This window comes from Mizuhopecten yessoensis, unplaced genomic scaffold (assembly GCF_002113885.1).
Source record: "Mizuhopecten yessoensis strain PY_sf001 unplaced genomic scaffold, ASM211388v2 scaffold5061, whole genome shotgun sequence".
Lineage (NCBI taxonomy): Eukaryota > Metazoa > Mollusca > Bivalvia > Pectinida > Pectinidae > Mizuhopecten > Mizuhopecten yessoensis.
The window spans coordinates 475,836-496,320 of NW_018405860.1; the positions used below are offsets into that span (position 1 = coordinate 475,836).

The 20,485-nt window shown below is 41.6% G+C and overlaps 1 protein-coding gene across 2 annotated transcripts in view; it reads left to right on the forward strand.

Annotated features, from left to right (window-relative positions):
* The first annotated feature begins 14,664 nt into the window (after nt 1-14,664).
* Nucleotides 14,665-20,485, forward strand: part of LOC110450182 (membrane frizzled-related protein-like) — a 63,760-nt gene continuing 57,939 nt past the window's right edge. For both annotated transcript variants that reach the window (XR_002462941.1, XM_021497489.1), the window contains exon 1: nt 14,665-15,444. Coding sequence is in view for 1 of the 2 variants with exons in the window: in XM_021497489.1 (XP_021353164.1) it covers nt 15,390-15,444 (55 nt within the window). In the remaining variant the exon portion in view is untranslated. The remainder of the gene's footprint in view (nt 15,445-20,485) is intronic.

Sequence of the window (20,485 nt, forward strand, 5' to 3'; positions counted from 1 at the left end):
AACCCATGTTGTTATGGCAAGGGACCCATACCTTTTCACTCCTTGTCAAGGAACAGAACTGAGTGAACCCATGTTGTAGGGCAGGGGGCCCATACCTTTTCACTCCCTGTCAAGGAATAGAACTGCCTTAACCCATGTTGTAGGGCAGGGGACCCATACCTTTTCACATCCTGTCAAGGAATAGAACTGAGTGAACCCATGTTGAAGGGCAGGGGACCCATATCTTTTCACTCCACGTCAAGGAAAAGAACTGAGTGAACCCATGTTGTAGGGCATGGGTCCCATACCTTTTCACATCCTGTCAAGGAATAGAACTGAGTGAACCCATGTTGTAGGGCAGGGGTCCCATACCTTTTTACACCCTGTCAAGGAATAGAACTGAGTGAACCCATATTGTAGGGTAGGGGACCCATACCTTTTCACTCCATATCTAGGATAGGAACTGAGTGAACCCATGTTGTAGGGCATGGGGTCCATACCTTTTCACATCCTGTCAAGGAATAGAACTGAGTGAACCCATGTTGTCGGTGGGGGACCCATACCTTTTCACACCCTGTCAAGGAATAGAACTGAGTGAACCCATATTGTAGGACATGGGGCCCTTACCATTTCATACCAGGTCAAGGAATAGAAATGAGTGAACCCATGTTGGAAAGCATGGGGCCCATACCTTTTCACACCCCGTCAAGGAATAGAACTGAGTGAGCCCATGTTGTAGGGCATGGGTCCCATACCTTTTCACATCCTGTCAAGGAATAGAACTGAGTGAGCCCATGTTGTAGGGCATGGGTCCCATACCTTTTCACATCATGTCAAGGAATGAAACTGCACCAACCACTCCGACAATCGTGTAGTAATATCTTTCCAAAACAGTTTTACTAAGCTAAAATCTATTAAGACAACAAGACAAACAGCTAATTATTCGGGGTGTTTTCCCGAGTGTAACTTTTCTGTGTCGATCATCGTGGCTGCATGCCTTGTGTATTGGGTTAGGTCCTTTCTCTTGATGTAAATTTCATGACTTGATCTCATTCATACATGGGGTACAATGTAACATCGATTTTTTTAATCGATATTAAAGAGCTAGAAATAGAAGCAATGTATATTCTAATAGAAAAAAGAAACTGTGCCTACATCAAAATAAAATAAACAAAGTGTTTTGAAAGAGATCATTGCAAGGTTCCCATAGTGGTTAGTGCAATTCTAAATTATTCAAAATGAAACTTTACACAAATCACATGTGTACACACATTTACAAACTTCACGAATGAATGCGTTTTATCCATGTGCATTCTCATATTCTTGTACAATTATGTCGTGGAACGTCGTTCCCTCGACAGAGGTAGTGTGATGGTCGTTAATGACATAACAGCACATACCAGAACGCCTCTGATTGTCAGTGATGGCAATTTGACCGACGTACGCTATTGCGATGAAATCTTGCAAGACCACGTCATCCGTTTGTGTAACAACATCACGCGATGCTACAAAATGACAGCTCTAAACCACCACAAGTTGCACGTGCTGTGGCGTATTTTCTGACTCAACAGAAAGCGGATATGTTGGCATGTCTGACCTTTCGTCCATCGAGAACGAATGAGACGAGATGCAACGGCAACAGCCAAATCAGCCTGTGACGTTGGCTGAGCTTCCCCATCCGTTAGTTAGCATCTGGAACAGCATTCCCCGAACGTTAGTTAGCATCTGGAACAGCATTCCCCGTCCGTTAGTTACCATCTGGAACGGCATTCCCCGTCCGTAAGTTAGCATCTGCAACAACATTCCCCGTCCGTAAGTTATCATCTTGAAGAGCATTCCCCGTCCGTTAGTTAGCATCTTCACCATCATTCCCCGTCCGTTAGTTAGCATCTGGAACAACATTCCCCGTCCGTTAGTACGCATCTGGAACAGCATTCCCCGTCCGTAAGTTATCATTTGGAACAGCATTCCCCGTCCGTAAGTTATCATCTTGAAGAGCATTCCCCGTCCGTTAGTTAGCATCTTCACCATCATTCCCCGTCCGTTAGTTAGCATCTGGAACAACATTCCCCGAGCGTTAGTTAGCATCTGGAACAGCATTCCCCGTCCGTAAGTTAGCACCTTGAACAGCATTCCCCGTCCGTAAGTTATCATCTTGAACAACATTCCCCGTCAGTTAGTAACTATCTGGAACAACATTCCCCGTCCGTAAGTTAGCATCTTGAACAGCATTCCCCGTCCGTTAGTTAGCATCTGGAACAACATTCCCCGTCCGTTAGTAAGCATCTGGAACAGCATTCCCCGTCCGTTAGTTAGCATCTGGAACAGCATTCCCCGTCCGTTAGTTAGCATCTGGAACAACATTCCCCGTCCGTTAGTAAGCATCTGGAACAGCATTCCCCGTCCGTTAGTTAGCATCTGGAACAGCATTCCCCGTCCGTTAGTTAGCATCTGGAACAACATTCCCCGTCCGTTAGTAAGCATCTGGAACAGCATTCCCCGTCCGTTAGTTAGCATCTGGAACAGCATTCCCCGTCCGTTAGTTAGCATCTGGAACAACATTCCCCGTCCGTTAGTAAGCATCTGGAACAGCATTCCCCGTCCGTTAGTTAGCATCTGGAACAGCATTCCCCGTCCGTTAGTTAGCATCTGGAACAACATTCCCCGTCCGTTAGTAAGCATCTGGAACAGCATTCCCCGTCCGTTAGTTAGCATCTGGAACAGCATTCCCCGTCCGTTAGTTAGCATCTGGAACAACATTCCCCGTCCGTTAGTAAGCATCTGGAACAGCATTCCCCGTCCGTTAGTTAGCATCTGGAACAGCATTCCCCGTCCGTTAGTTAGCATCTGGAACAGCATTCCCCGTCCGTTAGTTAGCATCTGGAACAGCATTCCCCGTCCGTTAGTTAGCATCTGGAACAGCATTCCCCGTCCGTTAGTTAGCATCTGGAACAGCATTCCCCGTCCGTTAGTTAGCATCTGGAACAGCATTCCCCGTCCGTTAGTTAGCATCTGGAACAGCATTCCCCGTCCGTTAGTTAGCATCTGGAACAGCATTCCCCGTCCGTTAGTTAGCATCTGGAACAGCATTCCCCGTCCGTTAGTTAGCATCTGGAACAGCATTCCCCGTCCGTTAGTTAGCATCTGGAACAGCATTCCCCGTCCGTTAGTTAGCATCTGGAACAGCATTCCCCGTCCGTTAGTTAGCATCTGGAACAACATTCCCCGTCCGTTAGTAAGCATCTGGAACAGCATTCCCCGTCCGTTAGTTAGCATCTGGAACAGCATTCCCCGTCCGTAAGTTAGCATCTTGAACAGCATTCCCCGTCCGTTAGTTAGCATCTGGAACAACATTCCCCGTCCGTTAGTAAGCATCTGGAACAGCATTCCCCGTCCGTTAGTTAGCATCTGGAACAACATTCCCCGTCCGTTAGTAAGCATCTGGAACAGCATTCCCCGTCCGTTAGTTAGCATCTGGAACAACATTCCCCGTCCGTTAGTAAGCATCTGGAACAGCATTCCCCGTCCGTTAGTTAGCATCTGGAACAGCATTCCCCGTCCGTTAGTTAGCATCTGGAACAACATTCCCCGTCCGTTAGTAAGCATCTGGAACAGCATTCCCCGTCCGTTAGTTAGCATCTGGAACAGCATTCCCCGTCCGTTAGTTAGCATCTGGAACAACATTCCCCGTCCGTTAGTAAGCATCTGGAACAGCATTCCCCGTCCGTTAGTTAGCATCTGGAACAGCATTCCCCGTCCGTTAGTTAGCATCTGGAACAGCATTCCCCGTCCGTTAGTTAGCATCTGGAACAGCATTCCCCGTCCGTTAGTTAGCATCTGGAACAGCATTCCCCGTCCGTTAGTTAGCATCTGGAACAGCATTCCCCGTCCGTTAGTTAGCATCTGGAACAGCATTCCCCGTCCGTTAGTTAGCATCTGGAACAGCATTCCCCGTCCGTTAGTTAGCATCTGGAACAGCATTCCCCGTCCGTTAGTTAGCATCTGGAACAGCATTCCCCGTCCGTTAGTTAGCATCTGGAACAGCATTCCCCGTCCGTTAGTTAGCATCTGGAACAGCATTCCCCGTCCGTTAGTTAGCATCTGGAACAGCATTCCCCGTCCGTTAGTTAGCATCTGGAACAGCATTCCCCGTCCGTTAGTTAGCATCTTGAACAGCATTCCCCGTCCGTTAGTTAGCATCTGGAACAACATTCCCTGTCCGTTAGTAAGCATCTGGAACAGCATTCCCCGTCCGTTAGTTAGCATCTGGAACAGCATTCCCCGTCCGTTAGTTAGCATCTTCAACAGCATTCCCCGTCCGTTAGTTAGCATCTGGAACAACATTCCCTGTCCGTTAGTAAGCATCTGGAACAGCATTCCCCGTCCGTTAGTTAGCATCTGGAACAACATTCCCCGTCCGTTAGTTAGCATCTGGAACAACATTCCCCGTCCGTTAGTTAGCATCTGGAACAACATTCCCCGTCCGTTAGTTAGCATCTGGAACAACATTCCCCGTCCGTTAGTTAGCATCTGGAACAACATTCCCCGTCCGTTAGTTAGCATCTGGAACAACATTCCCCGTCCGTTAGTTAGCATCTGGAACAACATTCCCCGTCCGTTAGTTAGCATCTGGAACAACATTCCCCGTCCGTTAGTTAGCATCTGGAACAACATTCCCCGTCCGTTAGTTAGCATCTGGAACAACATTCCCCGTCCGTTAGTTAGCATCTGGAACAACATTCCCCGTCCGTTAGTTAGCATCTGGAACAACATTCCCCGTCCGTTAGTTAGCATCTGGAACAACATTCCCCGTCCGTTAGTTAGCATCTGGAACAACATTCCCCGTCCGTTAGTTAGCATCTGGAACAACATTCCCCGTCCGTTAGTTAGCATCTGGAACAACATTCCCCGTCCGTTAGTTAGCATCTGGAACAACATTCCCCGTCCGTTAGTTAGCATCTTCAACAGCATTCCCCGTCCGTTAGTTAACATCTGGAACAGCATTCCCCGTCCGTTAGATAGCATCTGGATAAACATTCCCCGTCCGTTAGTTAGCATCTGGAACAACATTCCCCGTCCGTAAGTTAGCATCTGGAACAGCATTCCCCGTGCCTTTCTCAGCCAACTTGTTGGAGCCATGTTGTGTCGGTGCGTACATTACGGCTGTCGGTGGTCATCCCCGATACTGACGGTAACTTACTTGGGATACACTGGCGATGAAATGGGTGTTTGTTGACAATTTTGAATGAACCGATCTTTGATGAAATGTGTCCTTCTTGTGCAAGGTCATTGACATATATACACACGCGTAAATGAGTCTTTTAAATTCTAAAACAAATTGTTACAATACATTGGACGTTATCTATATGTATTGCCAATGCACAGTTTCTTTCCGCTAGTCAATTAACGGTTGAGACAGTTTTATAATTCAATGCTTTATGTGTTACTGATTGCGTTGTATCTCGGGTTCTTTCTTTGGTTGTGTTTACGTCCTGCCAACAGCTGTGGTCATTTAAGGTCGTGCAAGGTGGTTTTGTTTAAAAAAATATTTAGTATAACATATACATTGTAAATATAATATTTCACCAAAATATAAAACATAATACCGAAAAGAATTGCTAAATAAGCCACTGTTGAAAAAGGACTGGTCTGTGGGCATAGAAACAACATTCTGGCTAATGGAAATTAATTACTAAACCATACACTCACCTTATCTACAATGACACTTATAACATATGCTATCACTCCATTTTTAAGGTTTTCAGATACAAATGTTTCGAATCAATTAACTGAATCACTGCAGTTTTCATTTGGCGTTCAAACAGGATGGATGTGAAATGAAAGTGAAAATGACCAATGACAGTGACCAAAGGAGAGCCCGAAATGGTACCATACAGAGAATATTTGACAGAATTTATAAAGATCGACATCAATGTTCTACAACGATATCGTAGTCTCTCATCGCTCATACATCGAACTTTTATTAGTATGATTAGTACAAACTAACATCTAATTTAGAAACCTCGATGGAATGTAGGTGTACAGTAGTAAGCGGGGTACTCGTACAATAAGATGTTATCGGGACAGTATGATTAGTACAAACTAACATCTAATTTAGAAACCTCAATGGAATGTAGGTGTACAGTAGTAAGCGGGGTACTCGGACAATAAGGTGTTATCGGGACAGTATGATTAGTACGAACAAACATCTAATTTAGAAACCTCGATGGAATGTTGGTGTACAGTAGTAAGTGGGGTAATCGTACAATAAGGTGTTATCGGGACGGTATGATTAGTACGAACTAACATCTAATTTAGAAACCTCAATGGAATGTAGGTGTACAGTAGTAAGCGGTGTACTCGTACAATAAGGTGTTATCGGGACAGTATGATTAGTACGAACAAACATCTAATTTAGAAACCTCGATGGAATGTTGGTGGACAGTAGTAAGCGGGGTAATCGTACAATAAGGTGTTGTCGGGACAGTATGATTAGTACAAACTAACATCTAATTTAGAAACCTCAATGGAATGTAGGTGTACAGTAGTAAGCGGGGTACTCGTACAATAAGGTGATATCGGGACAGTATGATTAGTACAAACTAACATCTAATTTAGAAACCTCAATGGAATGTAGGTGTACAGTAGTAAGCGGGGTACTCGTACAATAAGGTGATATCGGGACAGTATGATTAGTACAAACTAACATCGAATTTAGAAACCTCGATGGAATGTTGGTGTACAGGAGTAAGCGGGGTAATCGTACAATAAGGTGTTGTCGGGACAGTATTATTAGTACGAACTAACATATAATTTAGAAACCTCGATGGAATGTAGGTGTACAGTAGTAAGCGGGGTACTCGTGCAATAAGGTGTTATCGGGACAGTATGATTAGTACGAACAAACATCTAATTTAGAAACCTCGATGGAATGTTGGTGTACAGGAGTAAGCGGGGTAATCGTACAATAAGGTGTTGTCGGGACAGTATTATTAGTACGAACTAACATCTAATTTAGAAACCTCAATGGAATGTAGGTGTACAGTAGTAAGCGGGGTACTCGTACAATAAGGTGTTATCGGGACAGTATGATTAGTACAAACTAACATCTAATTTAGAAACCTCGATGGAATGTAGGTGTACAGTAGTAAGCGGGGTACTCGTACAATAAGGTGTTATCGGGCCAGTATGATTAGTACGAACTAATATCTAATTTAGAAACCTCGATGGAATGTTGGGGTACAGTAGTAAGCGGGGTAATCGTACAATAAGGTGTTATCGGGACAGGATACAGGCAGTATGTTTGTTATTGATGTGCACAACTGTAGAGAGTATTATAAGTGATGAAGTAACTTCTGGAGTGACTGATTCTATATTAAGCCTTGTTTTTTATGAAATTCATTACGTCCTTCGTTTTGTTTAAATGTCTGCTTTGCTAAGCTTAGCTAATCATATTGTCAAATTAGTTGCATATGATTAACTTGGGTAGAAGAAGAATATCTGTTTTTCCCATTGGTATAGTAACACGCCTACTAGGTCTATGTCTCTCATTTAAACCTCATCAGCGATACTTAGTGTTAAAGGAACGTAATTTTCTATGTCTAAAACGTTCCATAATAAATGTAGAAAAATAACATAAAGGGCAAGGCGTCTCTAAAATCACTCGAAACGTTACTGATTTTGGATTAGCTCTTTTTAAAACTAGGATCTAACTTTGTTTTGACAATACATTTTTATGTAGTTGGAATCTGATTTATAATGAAATTTTGATATGTTACGCTAATGGCTTTACTATACAAATAGTATAGCCTTGGAGATGATTTTTAAAATTCAGTCTGTGATCTATATGATATTGGTGGGAAATATTTTTTGAACTGACATTTCAAGGCACTTGAAATACATGATATATTTGATAAGAGTTTGTGTGGTCTCTGGCCCTGTGTTGTGTTTAATTGCGGTAGTCTGTTTTTGATTTCTGTTAAGAAGTATCTCGTGCGTTCCCTTGGGGTATTTATTATACGTGCAATTTTGAGCTTTATTTTTGTGGCCTTTGGATATCAATACTGGGTCATATAGTTATATAGGTCAATACTGTATGATCTCTGGGTCTATACTGTACGATCTCTGGGTCTATACTGTACGATCTTTGGGTCTATACTGTATGATAAATGGGTCTATAGTGTACGATCTCTGGGTCTATACTGTATGATCTCTAGGTCTATACTGTACGATCTCTAGGTCTATACTGTACGATCTCTTGTTCAACACTGTATGATCTCTGGGTCTATACTGTATGATTTCTGGGTCTATACTGTACGATCTCTGGGTCTATACTGTATGATCTCTGGAGCTATATTGTACGATCTTGGAGCTATATTGTACGATCTCTTGGTCAATACTGTACGATATCTGGAGCTATATTGAACGATCTTGGAGCTATATTTTACGATCTCTGGGTGTATACTGTACGATCTTGGAATTGAGTTGAGTTGAGCTTGCAATGCCATATTACACATACATGCTAAATTTAAACGAAATCGAACTACAACAGAGCTTCGACCAATCAGTAACCAGTATATGGTGGCCATTTTGTCTAATTAGAGAAAGGATGTCACAGTTGAGTTCGCGGTACCATCATACACCTACATGCCAAATTTGGAATGCATTGGAAAATATCTATAAAACATGTAAAATAGGATAGGTGGCATAGGCTATCTTTCGCGAACACCTTTAGAAATTTTAAATACCCCAAAAAATCAAAAATTAATGGCGGCCATCTTGGACTTCCGCTCGAGATAAAAATAGCCTGTTGCACACCTAGACCCCCTAATGTGTATGTGCTTGTAGTTTCATGATGCTCCGCTCAGTAGTTTCTGAGAAAACCTCCGAACAAGCTCATGGCTGAAGAAGAACTTTGTTTTGGGGGACTTCGCAAACCTTCGCAAACCTTCTGGATAAGTTTTGGAGGTATCAGCGTTATAGTGAAAGCACATCCATCACTAAATAGTAGCAAGGGGGTAATCAGATGCCCTGCCCTGCGCAATGAAGTTGATGCCGCCATACTGGAGTACTTCCAGGAGGAGGAGATCCCAGTCTCTGAGGTGCGACGGATTTTGTCCAAGAAGAACGACAAGTTGGTTCAAACAGACACGTTTGTACTGACCTTTGCTACCCCATCACTACCTTCGGCCGTAGTGATTGATTACCAAAGGTGCAGTGTCTCCGTCTACATCACTAATCCATTAAGATGTCGCAACTGCCAGAAGTACGGGCATCATGAAAAAAGATGTAGGCGGAAGACCGTTTGCCATATTGTGGTCGTGAAGGTCATGAGGAACAAAACGACTGTGATATTGCCAACTTGCGCTGTGTCAACTGTTAGGGAAAGTATGGTGGTTCGTCTCGAGACTGTCCTGCCTGGAATCGCGAGAGAGAGATATGGGGGTGAATATACCCGAAATGTCTCCTTTCCCGAGGCTAGGAGGATAGTGGAGAGCATGGACGTGGCTGCTCCCTCATATGCACAAGTGATGAAAGTCCGGTCGCCGGTTGACAATGTCGCAGTCAAGAATGCTTCTGTTCAGGTGTCTGAAGACATACCTGCCTGGGGCTCACAAGTCCCAGACCTGGCTGGCCAACAGAACTTGAAAATCCTCACGGGAGATCCATCCCGATTCACGACTATAACCAAACCAACTAAAAACAACAAACAGTCAAAACCAGCACCACCATCAAAACCAGCACCACCATCGAAAACACCTTCCTCTTCAGGAGAAAACCCTTCAAAGGTTGGCCCATCTAGGGCACATGTGCGTTCGCAGCGATCTCGCTCACTCACATCTGTTCCTCGATCCCATCTGAGGCCAAAGGCAACATTACCAATCAACAGACCTAGGGGGAAAAAATAGCCAGGGGCAAATCTGATGGTCCCGATCTGAATTTCACCTTTGGCAAAGGATCAGAGGACCCGACAAACCGGTTCAATGTCCTACTGGCTGGATTTCGATGATGAGACGGAGACGAACGCCCCCGCGCTTCGTGCTTCGACTCCATCGAAATCCAGCCAAAAAAGAAACAAAAATATCCAATGGAACATCCGCGGATTAAAGGCAAATATAGAAGAATTTCAGAATCTATCAAAAGAATTTAGACCCGCCATTTTTTGTCTACAAGAAATCATGCTCAAAACCCAATCACTCTTAGAAATGTCTAACTCTAACTGTAGTAAGCAGAGCAGCAGGTGGCGCAGCGGTAGTTGTCCATAAAAATATTCCTCACAGAATGATCAAGTTAAACACAAATGTACAGGCTGTTGCTGTCTGTGCAACATTACACAGACAAATAACCGTCTGTTCAATTTATCTCCCTCCGAGTATTGTTTTCACTTGTGAGCAACTCAATAACATCGTCTCCCAGCTCCCAACACCATTCATAATCCTCGGTGATTTTAATGGTCATAATAGCCTGTGGGGCTCTCCCAACACAGACGAGAGAGGAAGACGTATTTAGGAATTTATAGATAGATACAACTTGTGCCTTTTTAACAACAATACCCCTACCTATTTACACCCTGCTACATGCTCTCGTACCCACATTGATCTATCATTATGCCATCCTTCCATTCTACTTGATTATGACTGGAAGGTAAATAATGATCTTTGTGGGAGTGACCACTTCCCAATTTTTCTTAAGAATATTGGTACTCCTTTTGATGATCCTCTACCTCGATGGAATATGCACAAAGCAGATTGGGTCCAATTCCAACACATGTGCATTGAAAAACTAACCACAGAAAATTTACTAACCGACGACCCAATCAAATCTTTTACTGTAACACTCACTTCTATTGCCCAAAAGACAATTCCAAAATCCGCTCCAAAACCTACGAAGTTTTTTTTATCAGGAGAATCTTTTAAAACACGCAGTAATCGGGCAGCTGCTCTAAGACGCTACTTGAATTGCACAACTGCTTCAAACTACAGTGATTTTAAAATTTGGCGGATATTTGGCGGAGAATATGTATAAAAAATATCATCAAACACGTCCTCCAAAAAGGTATGGGATATGATTCGTAAAATAAGTGGGAAAAAGAAAAAGTCAACATCCTCCCACCTAATTAAAAAAAAAAAAAAATGTTTTCGTCTAGGTCTGAAATTGCTGATGCATTTGCAAAAAACATAGCTAAAAACTCATACCCTTTAAATCACTCCCGAAAACTCCAGTCTTTAAAGAAAAAAAGAGAAAAGAAAAGGCTCAATTTCAAATCATCAAACAAAGAAAGTTATAATGAGCAATTTACCCTACCAGAACTTGTTGATTCGCTTCGAAAATCACAGGACTCTGCTTCAGGTCCTAATGATATTCCATATCAATTTCTCAAGCAGTTACCGGACTCGTCACTAACATGCCTTCTTTACATTTTCAACCAAGTTTACGCTTCCGGAACGATTCCCGATTCGTGGAAAAACTCGACAATTATACCTATCCCAAAACCGGGAAAGGATGCTACTGTCCCAAACAGCTATCGTCCTATCTCTCTGACTAGTTGTGTTTGTAAAACTTTAGAACGAACGATAAGCACAAGACTGGTTTGGTTTCTTGAGGCCAACGATATAATATCCCCTCTTCAAAGTGGTTTTAGAAACAGAAGAGGGACAAATGACCATCTCATCAGGTATCAGGTTAGAGACATTCATTCGAGAGGCTTTCGCCAAGAAGGAACAAACACCTTGTCGCCGTGTTCTTTGATCTTGAGAAGGTCTATGATACTACATGGCAGTATGGCATCATGAAAGATCTTCACGACCTTGGCGTACGTGGAAACCTTCCCAATTTTATATCTAATTACCTATCAGATAGACACTTCAAAGTCTGAGTTGGTTCAACTTTTTCTGAAACGTCTAAACAGGAAATGGGAGTCCCATAGGGTGGAATCCTATCAGTCACCCTTTTTGGTCCTAAAATCAATAATATAGTCAAATGACTTGGTCAGTCAACAGAAGGGTCGTTATTTGTTGATGACCTGTTGATCTGTTACAGATCTAAGAACATGCACACGATAGAACGACAACTTCAACAATGTTTAAACAAACTACAAAATTGGGCAGGCGAAAACGGCTTCAAATTCTCTAAATCTTAAACTGTGTGCATGCATTTCTGTCATAAACGTAAAGCACACAATGACCCATCCGCATGTGACACTCCATTTACAGTGGAACATTTTTTAATAGAATGTTCCGATTTTAAACACATTCGCGATAACTACTTTCGAGTCACGGATATGAAAACTCTTTTCAGTTCCGTGGACTCGAAGGCATTATTTAGCTATTTGAAAGACGTCGATCTATTCTATAGACTCTGACGTTTTCTAACCCACCTTACCTTTTTTGACGTTATATATATCACATAGTCCATACCATCTATTCGTTATCTCTTTTATTATTTGAACTCCCTTTTATTTTAATTATCTACACATGCAATGCGAATGCTTTTAAAATGAACCTTTTTATCTGATTTTATCTTCGCTACTCACATGTTTGTTAAAAAAAAAATCACAATGGCCCTAAATGACCACAGTCGTCGATGGGCCGTTAAACATAAACAAACAAACAAACAAATCTCTGGAGTTATACTGTATGATTTCTGGAGCTATATTGTACGATCTCTGGTTCAACACTGTATGATCTCTGGGTCTATACTCTACGATCTATGTGTCTATAATGTACCATCTCTGGGTCAATACTGTATGATTCAGGTACAATGAAGCAGTGTCTCTGGAGTTATGCCACGGTTTACAATTTTAAACGGACGAATTCAAGTTCCTGAGTGTTATCCTCCCTTTCTCCAGCGGTTAAACAAAGACCTATTCTATTGTCATGCAATTTTCATATCAAAGTCACTGTTAAATAGTTCAAAGCATCAGAAAGTTCTGGTCGGAACATCCATTTGACAGAATGTTCTGGACAGTGCATCCTGTTGACCAATAAACAGCATAACCAGTGTTGTCTACGAGAGAGGCATTGATTTACGCTTTGGAGCACTGACTTGATTAAGTACCGCTGATGACGTAACAAGGTGGTCTATTCTACTGGTGGATATTAGTCACCAAGATTGGTCGTAACTTTGTAGCTGAAATGTATTCTTGCACAGTTAACATGAAACACTAGTAATGATTGCAGCCAACACTTGTCCGTATGTAACGAAATAAAGGCTAATTAGACCCCTTTCCTTTCTGCTGTATCTCTAAATAGGTTTTAGAATACTAATTAAACCCCGTGTCATACTTGGTACATTATTGTTCCGGCACTGGTAGACAACGTTACGTGTTATTCGATTTCAGATTGATAACACCGACTCGGGGGTTTATGGTGAAATTGGCTTGTTTCATCATAGTATCAATTCTGTAGAGTATGAGCCACTAGGCTTTCTTATCTCAGCACGGTCATCCAGGCTGAGAAACAACGTCTCTGTGATGAAGACTGACGGGAACGATTATCTACCAGGTCTAATGATACGTCATGGTTCAGGACTACCGATATTGTCCCGTTGATGAAGACTGACGGGAACGATTATCTACCAGGTCTAATGATACGTCATGGTTCAGGACTACCGATATTGTCCCGTTGATGAAGACTGACGGGAACGATTATCTACCAGGTCTAATGATACGTCATGGTTCAGGACTACCGATATTGTCCCGTTGATGAAGACTGACGGGAACGATTATCTACCAGGTCTAATGATACGTCATGGTTCAGGACTACCGATATTGTCCCGTTGATGAAGACTGACGGGAACGATTATCTACCAGGTCTAATGATACGTCATGGTTCAGGACTACCGATATTGTCCCGTTGATGAAGACTGACGGGAACGATTATCTACCAGGTCTAATGATACGTCATGGTTCAGGACTACCGATATTGTCCCGTTGATGAAGACTGACGGGAACGATTATCTACCAGGTCTAATGATACGTCATGGTTCAGGACTACCGATATTGTCCCGTTGATGAAGACTGACGGGAACGATTATCTACCAGGTCTAATGATACGTCATGGTTCAGGACTACCGATATTGTCCCGTTGATGAAGACTGACGGGAACGATTATCTACCAGGTCTAATGATACGTCATGGTTCAGGACTACCGATATTGTCCCGTTGATGAAGACTGACGGGAACGATTATCTACCAGGTCTAATGATACGTCATGGTTCAGGACTACCGATATTGTCCCGTTGATGAAGACTGACGGGAACGATTATCTACCAGGTCTAATGATACGTCATGGTTCAGGACTACCGATATTGTCCCGTTGATGGAGACTGACGAGAACGACTATCTACCAGGTCTAATGATACGTCATGGTTCAGGACTACCGATATTGTCCCGTTGATGGAGACTGACGCGAACGACTATCTACCAGACCTACTGAAGTCAGCACACTGATCAGAGCACTATCATAAACAGGCTACTGTGATCTTCCAAGGAGATCGGTTTGGTTTTTGAGCGTTGGTGGTGTCAGTTCTACCATGACGACGGGATACCAATGTTCAACTGAGTATGTCATAATTCCTGACGACGGGATGACGCTAAGTTAAGTGAAGTATGTCGGCGTTGACAACGGTGCGCTTGCCTGTCTCCCTGGAGTAGCAGCAGCATCCATACTCAGGTGTAGTAGCGCTATCTGCTGCTGGTGCCAGTCTACATGTATCCCGTATAGTCGATAATGACATGTCTACCTGTACCCGCTTATCAGCTCCAGCTAGCTTTACATTATCAGAATGTTATCGACATTCAAATCACCGTATATGTGACTTCAGACGAAACTCGTTAGATAGTATTATTACGTAAGACACATTAAAACTGGTTACCAGTACGTCTGTTAACGAGACCATTATACTCCGGTAGGGGAGTAGATGTGTAGTTCGTGGACACGGAAGGCCTACCAGGATCTGGCAGCGCCATTAGTGCGTCATTGTATTGTCACCACGGTACCTTTAGCCTTGTTGGACTCATACGGTTAATCCAGTGCTTACTGACATGGAACCATCGCAAGGTATTAGCTACTGGAGATAACCAAATATTAAGTTATTAACAATACACGGAGCGCGTTATCAAACGCGGAGAAGCAGGGTCGCGGAACACGCTAATGTGCTTGCTCACCTGTGACATTGACATGGACAAACACGAAACATGCGCGAGGTATTCTGGGTCTGACTGGAGTCGGGAACTAGCTATGGTAGTGTTTCTTGCCGTTCGAGGATTAACATAAAGTTGTGTCTGGAAATTGTTAGTGGGAATTGTTGGTGTTTGATGGCACGTAGTATGTGTCTATGATACGGTGATTAGATTTGCAATTGACACTGGGATATAGAAATGCGGAAGATACTGAAAAAGTGGACTTAGAATGTGGATGTACAAATCAGATCTCAATTATATTATCCGGATTTTATTCTTTTTGGGTAAGTATTGAATATTCTCGGATAGTATACATTTTTATACATGTTCCCTACTGTTTCGAATGATATTAATCCAATTAAAGACAGAAACGTGTTTCCAAACAACTTTGAAAATATACTACAAAGTCACACACAAGGACAGATTCTATACCTCTATGTCGATACACAAAATATAAAAAATACAGCAGTAACTGACATTAGGACAGAGCGACATCCTCAATATTACAGCCGAGATGTACTGGTTCACAAGTCATTTCAATATCACAGCCGAGATGTACTGGTTTATAAGTCATTTCAATATCACAGCCGAAATGTACTGGTTCACAAGTCATTTCAATATTACAGCCGAGATGTACTGGTTCACTAGTCATTTCAATATCACAGCGGAGATGTACTGGTTCACTAGTCATTTCAATATCACAGCCGAGATGTACTGGTTCACAAGTCATTTCAATATTACAGCCGAGATGTTTATACAGCAGTTCAGAAGACTTTCTCATATTATAGCCGAGATTTATAAGTTCCAAACTCATTTAAATATTAAAGACGAGTTTTAACGATTCACAAGATGTTCAATACCATGGCCGAGATCTATATATACCACCTTATACGAAATCTCAATATTACAGTCAAGTTGTACCAGTCCATAAAATGATTTCAAAAGTATAGCCTAGATGCCCAAATATATTTCAATTATAAATTATATCAATTCACTAATCATTTTGATATAACAGCCCAGCTTGTACGTAATAATTAACAACACATTTTAATTATCTCCGAGTGATATCGGTTCAATATTATGGCTGGGTTACATTAGTTCTCAAGTTATTTAATATATAACAGCCCAGTTTTATACTTAACAGTTTACATTTCATGAAACTGGCCTAATATCAGTTCACAAGACATTACAATTTAATAGCAAAGTTGTATAGGTATTAGCTATGGTCAAGTGACTATTTGCTTTTAACTTGATTGAATATCCGGCTATCGACCTGTACACAGTTGGGTATATCTGTAAAATGAATTAGTGAGTCGATATCAGCCAAACCATGACAGTGGAACAGGTGAAGGACAAACATAGCTCCGACACAATGGTGGACAACTTTATTGGGTATCGATTGGTGTGGGTATGGCTAAGTCATATAATGGCTATAGATAGATCATACAACAACACTATGAGATTAAGTGTCTTATTAAACTTTTAAAGTTTGATAACAGTACTATAGATCGTGTAGTATAATAAAGATTATATTGTAACATCACAATAATTCATTTATCAAAGGTCAAGAGTCCTTTCTAACAACTACTGCTTATAAAAGACACCTACCCAGAATTCATGTGTTACTGTTAATTATCAACGTTCATTATGTTAATATGTTTCAAACTTGTATATATGACCGATATCGAAATCATTGACTATTTAAGTCTATTAATAGTAATAATAATAATATAAAACATTTATATAGCGCCCTATATAATTTGTAAAATTACTCTAAAGCGCTTTACAACATATGGATAATAGTAATGGTTATAATTTTGAAAACAAAAAAACAAAGGCTTTCAATCACTTTTATAAATTTAAGCAAGCAATGTGCACATAATTGAACAAATAAAAGGGTGGTATTTACATGACGTCTTTGCAAAGATTCTAAAATGGAGACGTGAAGTGGTGAGTTTTGATGTCCCTCTTGAACTTGGCCAGGGTATTTGACTTTCTAATAGCAGATGGTAAGTTATTCCACAACGTAGTCGAAACCCTCCCCAAGCATTCCGTAGGTCACAGTACGAGATTTTGGGACACACAACAAAGATTCTGACTCCGACCGCAGTTATCGTGACGGCTGATACATGGTAACAAGCTCATGTAGGTACTGAGGAGCTGTTCCATTCAGTGCCTTGTATGTGTATACCAGAATTTTGTACTGCGACCTGTATCGTACAGGTAACCAGTGCAACGAATAAAGCACAGGTGTGATGTGCTCTCTCTTTCGAGTACGAGTAACTAGCCGTGCTGCAGTGTTCTTGACCCTCTGCAGACGACTAGTTAGTTTGTCAGATAATCCAACCGAGAGGTAACAAGTGAATGCACCAAAATCTTGCATGCATCTGCAGTTAAAAACTGACAGATACAGCCGATGTTCCTGATCTGGTAGTAACAGGATTTGGCAATAGCGTTTACTTGTTTCTCCATGTTCAGTGAACTATCAAAGTATACCCCTATGTTTTTAACAGCTGGAACAGTCTCGATAGTTCTGGCACCAACTTTGAGCTGAAGAGTCATGTTTGCTGACACTTTGGGGAAAAGACGATTAGTTCCGTCTTTTCCTAATTAGGCTTAAGCATGTTGGCGTTCATCCAGATACTGATATCTGTCAGACAAGCTTCCAGACTTTCTGAGACTGTATTCCAACTGTCCTGTGGTTTGATGCCCATGTAAATTTGTGTGTCATCGGCATAGCAATGATAGCGAAGGCTATGGCGACGACAAATCTCTCCAGTCGATTTGGAGTATATACACTATTTTCGTGGTCCTAACACCGACCCTTGAGGAACCCCGAAATCTATATTAGTACTTTGTCATGTGAGGTGGAAGATCCGATGGCAACACACTGTTGTCGTTGACTCAGGTAAGACTGTATCCAGCATAGTGCGGTATCAGTCACTCCATAAGAGTATTCCAGACGTTTATAAAGTATGCCATGGTCGATGACGTCAAATGCAGCTGACAAGTCCAGCATGACAAGCACCGCTCTGCACTTGTTATCCAATGCAGAAGCTATATCATTATGTACACGTAGGAGGGCTGCCTCAGTAGAGCGTCCCATGTGGTAGGCCGGTTGCATATTGTCAAGGAGACTGTTTGCATGGAGATGAACCTCTAAACGCCGAGACACAACCTTCTCCAAGATCTTAGACAGAAAAGGCAGATTTGAAACTGGGCGGTAGTTTTTCAACTCCTCCTTGTCCATTCCAGGCTTCATTAACAATGGTCTGACATGTGCCTTCTTGAAACATAACGGAACCTTCGACTCAGCCAATTATTTGTTCATGATTGAGGTAAACAAAGGAAGCAGTGCTTCAATACATTGCTTTGATAGGTCTGTAGGCAGTGGGTCAAGCTCACAGGACATCGATTGCGAGGTCATGATAATGTTGCGCAATTCGTCCTGGGTTGTTGATGAGAGCTTTGCCAATGGTTCCCCATCAAATGCAATGTCAGCAGTCATGACAGAGATGTCAATGTCAGCAGAGGTGTTCACTTCGGCAATATTTTTCCTGATTGAGCTGATTTTATTCAGAAAGTAATCACTGAACTTGCTTGCTAAGTCTTTTTCAGAATTACAGCTTGGTAGGATAATTTCACCTTACTGACCCATTAGGTTTTTGGTGAGTCTAAAAAACTGTCTATTATCCTTGCCGCATTCTTCGATTCTTTCCGAATAATAAGCCGTCTTGAACTGCAGGAGTAGTGAACCAACTAGCCGACATTGCTCTCTATAAATCTGTTGGTGAACGTCGCCACTGTCTCTGCTTTTCTACGGTTCTGGTTTTTTACGCGGAGATTTTCATTATACCACGGGGCATTTGGTCTCACAGTTATCACATTAGTTTGCAGAGGTGCGTGTTTCTCTATAAGGGCTTCTATACCAGATGTGTATGCTTCAACAAGATCATCAACCTCGCCTTCCGTAGATTGAAGGGCGGAACAAGACTGAATGTCATTGTTGAAATCTGGTATTGAAATTTCGCGGAATTTCCGGAAGCTCACTTGTTTCCTTGCACGAGATGGCCTACTACAATTCAGTGTTGTGTGGACAGCAAGATGATCACCAGATTGGTTCCCCTTTACATCACTTAGACATGGAGCAATCACTGAAATAGCTCCATGAATGACTGAGTTATCTTCCCTCGTTATGACCACATCCAGTGTGTGGCCATGGATGTGTGTAGCTTCTGTCACATGCTGAATCAGACCCCTGATATCTATTCAATCAGATGTGATATATATCATCTTTATTTCCTCCAAATTGGAAAGCATGATACAATGATAGTACATGTAGATCATGATACAATGATAGTACATGTACATGAATGATACATTATTTACAAAATGACAACAATCGTGACATTCATACATGTTCACAAACGTATATACATATTGTAAATATCAGTGATATAATACTGGTTTATGTAGCCAGTAAACATTTTTTTTTTACATTTTCCTTATATCAAAAAGGCAAGTTTATGAAAGACATTACTGTAATAATTATTATTATGTATGTAAGTCAAACATTCTTTTTATCGCATATACGGGTTCTAGTCTAAATTCTTCAAAATCAATTTCATTTAAATGATAGGTCTTTGGGCCTCCTAGTAAAACGTGGATTAATGAATAGTCAGGCAGTGAATGCAGATATGAACTGAGTTCAATACTTGAAATGCAGGCAATTATACACCATAAATTGTCACGAAGATTTTCTGTTACAAAACAATGTAAAATCACATGAGATACAAAATCTGTGTAGAAATAGCCACAATGATGACATAAAAGTTGTATGTTACTTACACGTATAGATACAATCAATTTCATTATATATCCGATATTGTCAAGAAAATTTGGGTGACGCAAGGCTAATTTCCATAAATTATGGGGTTTTAGACAGTCATGTAGCAATAAAAATCGTGTAAAGTCTGTGGCATTAGACACTCTTTGCATCCATGTATCAGTAACATAGTTTGTTACGGATTTATGAATCAATGACTTCCACCAGAGATGCGATGAACTACATACAAATGTCAAAAGCGATAACGTAATCTGTAAACGTTCCCTTCAATCAAACTCCAAGTAGATTGAGTACGGACCATAGGGAGGTTATACCGTACAGGTATGTATTACAGCGTCCACGAACAGATACAGACCATAGGGAGGTTATAACATACAGGTATGTATTACAGCGTCAACGAACAGATACAGACCATAGGGAGGATATAACATACAGGTATGTATTACAGCGTCAACGAACAGATACAGACCATAGGGAGG